General features: G+C 60.1%; 1 protein-coding gene across 2 annotated transcripts; it reads left to right on the top strand.

Moving 5' to 3' along the window:
- The first annotated feature begins 1,308 nt into the window (after window positions 1–1,308).
- PPP1R1B (protein phosphatase 1 regulatory inhibitor subunit 1B) lies at window positions 1,309–9,984 on the top strand. 2 transcript variants are annotated; one of them, XM_059996283.1, is made up of 7 exons: window positions 1,309–1,820; window positions 3,458–3,518; window positions 3,804–3,826; window positions 4,279–4,357; window positions 7,486–7,683; window positions 8,968–9,087; window positions 9,178–9,984. In XM_059996283.1, exons 1-7 carry the CDS (start codon window positions 1,740–1,742, stop codon window positions 9,225–9,227), a joined length of 612 nt encoding a protein of 203 aa, XP_059852266.1. In that variant the 5' UTR covers window positions 1,309–1,739; the 3' UTR covers window positions 9,228–9,984. The 2 variants fall into 2 exon arrangements, with proteins under 2 accessions (XP_059852266.1, XP_059852267.1); XM_059996284.1 differs by having other exon boundaries at window positions 1,310–1,820; window positions 4,282–4,357; window positions 9,178–9,983.
- Window positions 9,985–10,120: the final 136 nt, after the last annotated feature.

Genomic DNA, 10,120 nt, shown 5'->3' with positions numbered 1-10,120 from the left:
AGGACCCAGCACACTGGGGCTGGGAGTGGAAAAGTTGCTGGGTGGGGGGAGGGGGACGCCTGACTGTTCCAGGCCCGAGGGTGACCAGGAGAAAAGAGAGCCAACACAAACAGAGCCCCAAGAAGACACATGCCTATGTACACGTCTACACACACACCCTCTCGTCACCGCAGAAGGGCGTTCAGTCCCTCGCCCCTAGGTCCACAGAGGGAAACACCGGTTCCTGCAAAGATACCCAGGACCTGGACAGATAAACAGGGACACTCCAAACCACAGGGCCATCTCCTCCCCTTTCTCCCCTCCAGAGACACACACAAACGCCTCTGCAGAGAGAGAGAGGTTCACACCTCAGAAACGAGCACACACACACCTCTCCCCCCTGCTCTATTCCTGCACCAAACTCACACACGTGATGGCACGTGTACTGGTACAGGCTGGCCCCCCAACACCCCCAAATCTATCTCCCCCAGGCTGGTTCTGTCTCCCCCACGTTAGATCTGGGGGGGCACTTGAATCCAAGATATTTCACGGCAGGGACACATTCCCCGCCCCCCACGGGAGTGCTCCCAGGATCACAGCCTCATCCCCTTCTACTGTACAGGCTGGAGCTGTGGATACAGTACCCACCCCCCCACCCCCACCCCCACCCCCCGCAAGCTGGCACAGCCTGCCCATCACCTTGACAGCCTCTGACATCCTCCCCCACCTCACCCCCTCCCCCGCACACACACAGTCTTCCCACACCCTGCCACTCACACCCGCATCCTTGACACTCTGACACACTTACTCACATAGACTCGCACACACTCTCACCACACCGACACCCCCCCCACACACACACTCCCTAGCTATAGGCACTACAGGGCCCCTGGCACTCACTTTCACACACTCCCTGCCATGATGACTGACACGTGTCCCCCCACGCACAACCCGCTCCACGCTCACTCGCTTTCTAGGACACCCCCATTCACAGCGTGGCAGGCTGGTGGTATTCTCTCCACGACCTCACAGGCCTCCCCGTGAAACTCCAAGCATCCACGCCAGGAAGGGGTTAAAGCCAGAGTCCCCGCTGCTGCTCTCCCCTCGGCCTGCCCGCATTATCCTCCCTGCTGGACTCCATCAATAATGCAGCTTCAAGTTCTGGGGAGACGGCAGGGGGCCCCCAGCCCGCTCCCCGCGTCCTGGCTCACACTCCCCGCCCTCCTCCAGGCCCCGGGAGAACACGCTCCTCGGCGCTCATTGGCCCCTGTCTCCTGAGTCCTCCCACCAAGCTCCCGGGCGCCAGTCCCAGGCTGAGGGGACGGGCTGGGCACCCCAAGGCTGGGGCCGGAGGGTGAGACCCGGAGAGACGGAGCGAGGCAGAGGCAGAGGCAGAGACAGACATGCGGAGAGGGAGCAAGGGAGATAGAGGAAGGGCGGAGAGACACTGAGAGAGAGCGAGGGAAGGAGGGGAGCGACAGGGACCCAGACCCGCGAGCCGGGGAGCCCGGGGTGCGGGCGCGAAGGCACCGAGGCACGGGCGAGCCCCGGAGCCCGGCGGGGTAGGCGAGCAGGCGGCCGCCCCCCGCCCCCGCGCCCCCTCCCCTCGCCGGCGCGGTATTTTTATCTGTGCGTGAACAGCCCTCCTGCTCCTCCCCGCCGCACTCGGCCCGCTGTCGCCGCGGCGCCCTGAGCAGCGCGCCTGGACCGCAGCCCCGGACCCCGCGGCGCGCGCCCCGCCCACCGACCACCCGCCCACCATGGACCCCAAGGACCGCAAGAAGATCCAGTTCTCCGTGCCCGCGCCCCCCAGCCAGCTCGACCCCCGCCAGGTGGAGATGGTAAGGGGGCTGCGCCCCAGCCCCGGCGGCGCCCCCCTCACCCCCGCTAAACACCCAGGCTCCTCTGCGCTCCGGGGTCTGAACTGGCCTGGGAGACGGGGGCGAAGGAGTCCCGGGCCCGCCTCGGACGCGGCGGGGACGTGGGGCAGCGCGTGAAGTTCGCTGGAGACTCGTGCAACTTTTTCCCCCGGGGCCTCGGTCCTGATCCCGGGGCGGGAGAATCCCAGGCGGCCCCAGGGAGGGCAGACGGTCCTCCGGACCCTGCACAGTGTCCTCCTTCCCAAACTCCCACGCGGACCACTGGTGCCGCTCAGATGTGAGAAACATGGTACACTGACCTATTACACAGAGCAGGCCTCCGCCCAGCTGCCCCACGCTCTGGCTTTCTGTCTAGTTCCACCCTGTGTGCCTGGGCTGGGGTCGCCAGAACCTTGTTCTGACCTCTAGACAGAGCCACAACATGGCAACAAGGGTGGGGGGGATGATGACCAGTCATCACAGAAGCCAGAAGTCCTCCCACCGACAACTGAGTTCTCTGGACAGCCTTTCTGGGGACTGGAGGCCTCCAACGGCTTGAGGTGGGGGTGGGGGGTGGGATGTGATGGAGGGAGAGAAGAGGGTTCTGCCCCCCACCCCGCAACTTAGCCATTCACTTGTTGCTGAGATGCAGCTGGCCCCCCACAGTGCAGTGAGAGTGGAGCCAAGTCATTTTGAGGAGAGCTAGGCGGCCATGGGGGCGGGTTGGGTCCCCGGCCCAAGCAGCTTTTGGTCTGGAGGGCAGTGTTGGGAGCTTGGCAGAGGGAGGTGGCAGTTTCAGCTTAATTCACCTGGTTCTCTTTGTGCATTTCCCTGGAGCTCAGAGGGGACCTAATTAACTGACAGTTGGTCTGATTGCCAAGCTGGGGGGAAGGCGGGGGAGTCACTAGGAGTGCTCAGTGCGCCCCCCACCCCCCGGTGCAGCTTGGCTCATGTACCAAGCAGGGCAACTTTTTGTTTTTTATGAGGACTGGGTGAAGAGTTCTGGGACCCAGAGCCAGGCCCCCAGAGACCACACCCAGGCCCCTGTGGGTCTGAGGGTCAGACCCACACCTGAGCCTCAGTGTGAGGTTGGAGGTGCCTGCAGTGCCAGGCTCAGCCTCCCTCTGCAACTGGACCCACTTTCCCTGGAGCCCTTGAGCTGACCTTAGGTAGGCAGGGCCATGTGGGTGCCATGGCCCATGGGGCATCTTCCACAGCCAGCTTCAGGTCCTGAGGTCTGATGTCTTCAAAAATGAGAGAGGAAGGGCCTTGGTAGGGGAAGACAGAAAGGGAGGTGGCAGTTCTGGAGTAGCCATGGAGTGGGATGGGCGTCAGCTGGGAGCCAGTGATGCATTTTTCTTGTCCCTTCCCTGCCTTGGCATGCTGTGTGACTTTGAGCTCTTTGCTGAACCTCTCTGAGCCTTGGGTTTCACCTTGGTAAAATGAGGGGGTTGGGTGAGCTATGGAGTTCCTTACAGCTCTGACAGGCTTTGATTCAAAGGTTCCCTGGGGACTCCAAAGCACTGTTTGTTCCCTGCTGCCTGGGTAGGGGGTGGGGAGTGGGCTGCAGGTGTCTGTCCTGCCCCACCTCCTCCCCATCTCTTTCTCTATCTTCTTAGATCCGGCGCAGGAGACCAACCCCTGCCATGCTGTTCCGGCTCTCAGAGCACTCCTCGCCAGGTGGGCCCCTACCCTGCCCCCTAGTCCTGGCCTCATCCTAACCCTGATGCCTTCTTGGGGCCCCTGCCAAAGTCCCATGAGTAGGAGACTGAGCAGAAGATGGGGGGGTTAAGGTCTGGGAGCCCAACTCCATTGGGTTCATTTATTGACCAGGCACCTCCCAACACCAGGAGGGAAAGGGCACAGAGACTGAGCCTTTGGGGAAAGTAATTCAGATTCTTTCTCTCTTCTCTCTCTCCCTCTTCTCTCTTCTTCCTGGCTCGGTTCACTGGTGGCCTCCCTCAGAGGAGGAGGCCTCACCCCACCAGGTGAGTTTCCAGGGGCAGCTGGAAGGAGGGATGCCAGGGCCCTTTGTGATGGGCTGGAGGGGATTACTTCCCAGCTAACACACAGTGCCACCCAGGAGGACATTAGCATATCAATTGGCACCCCGGTGAGAGTGCCTGGTGCCAGGGTGCCACCCACACCCTGCCCTTGTCTTTCCTCTGCCCTTGTCTTTCCTCTGCTCAGACTCAGGCTGGGCCTCCAGAACGCAGGGTCCTGATCTGAGCCAGGCCGTGTCTATGGAGCCCCTCCCAAAGCCACCAGTTAGCCTCAGCCTCGGTGCAGGAGGTGCAGGACCCGAGGGGCGGCAGCGCCTGGGCCTGGACCTGAGAACAGAGGCTAGCCCAGTCTGCCTGGGTTGCCTTGGTGGGATGGAATGGAGGGAGGGTGAAGGACAGGGGCCTCTGTAAGCCCATTTAACCTGGTACTTCCCCAGCAGAGAGCCTCAGGAGAGGGGCACCACCTCAAGTCGAAGAGACCCAACCCCTGTGCCTACACACCCCCCTCGCTGAAAGGTACTGTCTCCCACCCATCAGTTGGGCTGTCCCCTTGACCCCTGCAACTGGGCTGACATTGGGTGTGTGTGTGACATGTTGAGCTTTTGTTGGTGGGGACGGATAGTCTTGTGTACCCACCCCAAGCCCTACTTAGAGACCAATTCTTTCTTAATTTGGCCTTGTAAAAGGAAGGAGCCCAGGGGCTGAAAAGGGTGGCATGGGTCTTAAAATTAGGTTGTGGGGTTGAGAGAAAAGAGGTGCGTAACAAGTAGGCATCGGCTCTACACCTCCTTTGCAAGCATGCACTGGACCACCTCCCCCTCCTTCTCCCCGAAGGGCACCTTCTTTGGGCTGCACCCCTTGCTCTCCTCTCCCATTCCCGTGCCATTTGCACAGGTCTGCACACCGATGTTCCTGCTTCTCCTTTCTATACCAAAAGGCAAGTCATTCCTATAGCACTCACTTATCAAACACCTAGTGTATGCCAGGCCCCCCTGGTGGGTGCTGGGCAAAAATAAGAGTAAGATTTGGCCTCAGCCCTCCTGGGGCCCTTCACCTCAAAGGGTCAGGGAGAGTTACAGAGGAGAGGGTGTTTAAGCTTGGATGGGAAGGCTGAATGAGAATTCAACAGGCAGGCCAGGCGTGGAGGGGCATTCCAGGGAGAGGGGGGAAGGTGTGCAAAGGGAAGCTGGTGTGGAATCACAGGGGGCTTCAGGGCCGGCCTGGAGACTTGGCTTCCGGGGGGGAGCTGGGGGAGATACACCTGGAGGAGAAGGTGGCACAGGTGGGGGTGTGAGGAGGGTCTCCTCCTAACTAAGCCTTAGGATGCCTTCCTACACCCACCTCAGCTCCCACCTGAGGCTCTTCCTGCCTGGCCAGCCCCACCTCCCACGGAGGCTGGGAGGGAGGGAACCAGAAGGGTGTGCGGAGAGCTCCCTCCAGGGTGGGTTTAATGAGTTCCCAGTGACCAGCCAAGTCAACAGGTGCACCTGTCAGCCTGCCGGCCAAGGTTGGGAGCAGAGAGACTGGGAGGAGAGGCCAGAAGGGCAAGGAGGCCTTTCTCTTCCTCAAGGACAGGACGAGGCAGGGACAGCAAGCGGGCAGTGGGTTCAGCTTTTGGAAGGCCTTCCTACCTGTAGGGATGTGGGGAAGGCCAGCCCCTGAAGCAGGCATGAGGGAGGAGGTGGCATCTTCCCAGGAGAGAATATGAGAAATCTCTCCCCTCCCCATCCTGGGCTGGGCTGGGGGCAAGTGCGTGTGAGAGGGAAGAATCACCCTTGGACTCTTGATTGTGAGCGAGGGGCAGAGGGCTGGGGTGAAAAAGATGCCAGAAATGTGCCCCCGCCCCCGTGGCCCCTTTGGGCTGCAACTTAAGGAGTGTCTGAGTGGGGAGAGGCAGGGCGGTGGAAAGGGGCCAGGAGAGGGGTGCGGGGGCTGTGCTGGGGACCTTGGAGCTTAAAAAGGGCCACTTGGGTCGGGGGAACTCAGGTTCCCAGAGCTGGAGACAGAGGGATTAGGAGACAGTTGGGAGGATGAGGGGGAGACCCCAGAGAGCCCTGCGAGGCACGAGGCAGGCGAGGCACGCGGGAGGCGCACGGGCGCCAGCACAGGGCTGCGCACACCTATTGTTGATGCTGTGGCTCACGAACTGAAGAACTGAACTCTCCACCCCCGGCTGCTCGAGCTGCCACCTCCTCTCCTCCCTTCCTCCCTTCCCCAACGCTCAGAGGACCCTTCTGAACCTGCAGGGCACTGTGTTATAGGCTTTGGCTCCTTTCTGGGCAGGGAAAGCATCTGGCAGGGTGGGGGACTTGTAGGTGGAGAAGCTCAGGGCCCCCAAGGAAGGGTGGACACTGAGTCTTGGCTTGAGGGGGTTCTCCAAGGCCGAGCTCTCACACTTGGCTCAAGGTGAAACTTTCCCCAAGGACAGGGTGGGGTAATTTATCGCACTTTTATTGCCTGGGTAGCTTGCCCAGAGCCAGCAGGAGGCACCGGGTGGAGCTCGGGGCAAGGCAGGGCAGCGGGCAGGCACAATGCACCCTCTGTGCCTGGCCCTGAGTTGGCAGGAGAGCGGTGCCCTGCTCCCTACACTGGAGGTTTCCAGCCTGGATCTGCCCCCTCTGGGCTTTCTGAGGGGAGGGGCTGCCTGCGGAGCAAGGAGGAGCTGCAGCAACTGCAGGGCCCAGCTCGTCAGTACCTGGTCTCTGGGCCTTGACTTTAGTGACCCAAATGCTCTAAAATCCCACCAGCTCCTGGCCCCCCTGCTGCCTCTGTCCCAGCCACTCCTCCCAGGGTCCCCTCAACCCCTGTCGTTCTCCCAGAGTCCCCCAGCCCTGGCCCCTTTCTCCTAACCCCCTAGTCCTTTCCATCTTTTGGAAACTTCTCTCCAGCTGCCCACACTGTTCCCTTGCTAGGTCCTATCCCAGCAGGCCTTGGTGGCGTTGGGGGGGTGGGTGGTGTTCACTGCTTTCTAGGTCACCGCAGAGGGAGATGAAGCTTGGGGATGTGGGTCAAGATTGTGGGGGCCGCGTCTGAGCACGCCGCATCCCCAGGCACGGACTTCACTGGCTGCAGACTATTATGTCCTTAGCCTCAGAACTGTTCCTACCTCTCAGAGCCTAGGGCAGGGGTGTGTGGAGTAGCATCTACGATGGGGCAGTGCCGGGGAGTGGGGACCCAGCCCAGCATGGGGTGGTGGGCAGGATCGGGATAGCAGTGAGCCCTAAGCAGGCTGGGCACTCCCCTAGAAATTGAAAGGGACACATCCCCCAGGGCCTGGCCCACGGGCCCTGCGCCTTCTCCAGGGGCTGTAGCTGGTGGACAAGCTCCCCAGCCAGGGACTGTTAAGCTGCTGCTGTACCCGCCTGGTCTTGTCCGGCTTGGCAGGAGCTGCCTGGTGCCGGCCTCTGGGACAGCAGCACCTTTGGACAGCTTAGGAGCCAGACGTGATCAGGAGGCTACCCCCTGCTGCTTCTGCCCTGGTCTGGCCCCCAGCAGGCTGACCTGCAGCTTTTAGCTTTTAAACTAGACCCCTGTGGGGGATTAGCTCCGCCCCAGGCCCACAGGAAGGGGGCTGGGGACTGGCACATGCCTCTCCCGCTTCTGGGGCCCGGCTGAGCCCTGCCTTCCCGCTCCCCCTGCGCCAGCTGTGCAGCGTATTGCTGAGTCTCACCTGCAGTCCATCAGCAACCTGGGTGAGAGCCAGGCCTCAGAGGAGGAGGATGAGCTGGGGGAGCTGCGGGAGCTGGGCTACCCAAGAGAGGAGGACGAGGAGGAGGAGGACGAAGAAGAGGAGGAGGACGAGGACAGCCAGGCTGAAATCCTGAAGGGCGGCAGGGGGTCTGGTAAGCTGAACGGGCTGTGAAGCCTGGGCTCCACCACCACAGATTATGTGGGATCCTCCCTGAGTGTCCTGGAACACCCCCTCCCGGTTCACATTTTCTCACACATGTAAAGGGCCTCCCCACTCTCTCATCCCACAGGCTGCCTTGCACTCAGCCTTACCTGACACCTGGGCTGTTCCCATCCTTGACTCAGTCCTTCTCCCAATCAGGTTTCCTCCAATAATTCCTCTCTTCCCTAAGAATTAAGGCAAGGCCACCTGAGGTTTGAGGCTAGACCCAAGAAAGGACTTCCCATCCACGGCAGTTGGGAGGTGCAAGGAGATGGGGGATAGTGGGCTAAGAGTATCCAGTGCCCCATCGCCTGCATTTCTGAACACAGGATGTGGTCTCTGCAGGGGGGCACAGGGCTGGTCGATAAGTCCTCTCCAGGAACCTGTGGCTCTTTTCCCCTTTTTTATTTCCTAGGCTGGAGGTGAGAGGGTGCCCTCTAGTGTCTAGATGGAGAATGTAGGATTCAAGAACCAACTGCGTTGGCTGCAGCTCCAACCCCAGCTGCCTGGGAAGAGAGGGGCCAGGGAGGGGCATGAAACCTACACAGAAGGCCTCAGAGCTAGAGACCTCAGATCCCCAAATCTCCACAGGGAGTCCCAAGGCCCAGAGAATTCCTAGGCAGGAAGATCTCAGCCCTCCCAGGACTGTTCTTTCTAGGCCCAGGCCATCCACATCTATCCCTCCCAGTGCACCTTAAACGTTTTGGTGCCATTATTTATGGAGATGAAAACTAGCCAACCACTCCTGCTTGACGTGTCCATCCCTTGCACCTCCCCCCAAAATGGCGTGGGCCTCCTCTCTGCCTTGGCAGCGGGGGCAACGGTCATGGGAGCAAAATCTCCAGCTGGAACAGGTGAAGAGGAGGTGAGAGGAGACTTCCCTTAGGAAAGCAGCAGGGCAGTGGGTCAAATGACAGGATGACCAAGGAGCAATATCCATTGGCACCAGTCTTGGAGCAGCTCCTAAGTGCCGGCGCTGGGCTGCAGGATATGAACTATTATCTTATGTAAGGCAGTCTACACAATTTCCCTCTTACCATCCCCTTCAAAGAGGTAACAACGGACCTATCTAAGTCATATGGCTAGTCATTGCAAGAGCTGTCTTAGTCCAGTGCTCTCTTCACTATACCACGATACCCTCCGAAGGAGCCAGCTCAGAGACTCGGCTCCTGTTCCAGGACAGCCAGATGGATACTCAGAGCCTGTGCTTTTATCCCTTCTTTCCCGTCCCCAGCTGGGCAGAAGACTACTTTTGGTCAAGGTCTGGAGGGTCCCTGGGAGCGTCCGCCTCCTCTGGATGAGCCCCAGAGAGACGGAAGCTCTGAGGACCAAGTGGAAGATCCGGCATTAAATGGTGAGGTTTGGGGGTGGGTGGGGCTGGGGAGGCGGGGCTGGGATATTGGTGGGCGTGGCCAGACCCTAAGTCCTTCTGCTTGCCTTGCAGAACCTGGGGAGGAGCCACAGCGCCCTGCTCACCCTGAACCTGGCACATAGGCACCAGCCCTGCATCTCCCAGAAGTGGCGAGGGCATTGCTGTTCCCCAGAAACCCACTCTGTCCCCACCCTATTTTGTACCCTTCCCCTCACTTGCTAGGGCTGCGGCTTCTGACTTAGAAGACTAGGGCTGGTCTGTGTTTGCTTGTCTGCCCACCTTTGGCTGATGCCCAGAGTCCCTGGGCACTTGCTGCCTGATGCCTACCCCTGCCAGTCATTCCCCCATTCACCCAGTGGGTGGTGGGATGTGAGAGCGCTTGCATTGGGAAATCCAGTAAATGGGGGACAAAGGTTCATCCTTCACAAGTCTACTCCCCAGACCCTCTCCCCTGGGCACAGGAAACCCACAGGGCAGGACCCTAAGATCTGGGGAAAGAGGGTACTGAGAACTTTAAGTGCCCACAGATCCTTCTCCATCCCCTGGGGAATTCCAAGTCACCACCCCTCTCACTGGCTTCTACCAGGGCCCAGGATTCAGGCATCCTTTCCACAGCCTCAACATTTTGGAAATCTTCCCCTTATCAACTGCTCCCCAGCCTGGGTGCCTGGAAGATGGACTGGCAGAGGCTGCTTTGTTGCATTTTGTTTGTGCTTTGATGCCAGGAATGCCGCCTAGTATAAGTCCTTAGGGGGGCACATGGTGGGGGAGCCAGGCTCTCCTTGTCCTCCAGCTGCTCTGCCCCCTTCCCTCCTTCCCTGACTCCAGGACTGAACCGCTCCCATGCTGTAATAAATCTTTGTAAATAACTGCTGAGACTTATCTTTCAGGGGGAAAGGAGAGGGAGGAGGTAACAGGTTTCCCTGTTACCCTGTGGTGGTCATCCAAGGGTCAGGTCCTCGACCCTAGTGTCCAGTCCTCTAGTTTGGAGCCTTGACTGCTGACAAGCTCCGAG

The sequence above is a fragment of the Delphinus delphis genome, chromosome 19, assembly GCF_949987515.2.
Source record: "Delphinus delphis chromosome 19, mDelDel1.2, whole genome shotgun sequence".
Taxonomy (NCBI): Eukaryota; Metazoa; Chordata; class Mammalia; order Artiodactyla; family Delphinidae; genus Delphinus; species Delphinus delphis.
This window is presented reverse-complemented; position numbering and strand designations above follow the sequence as displayed.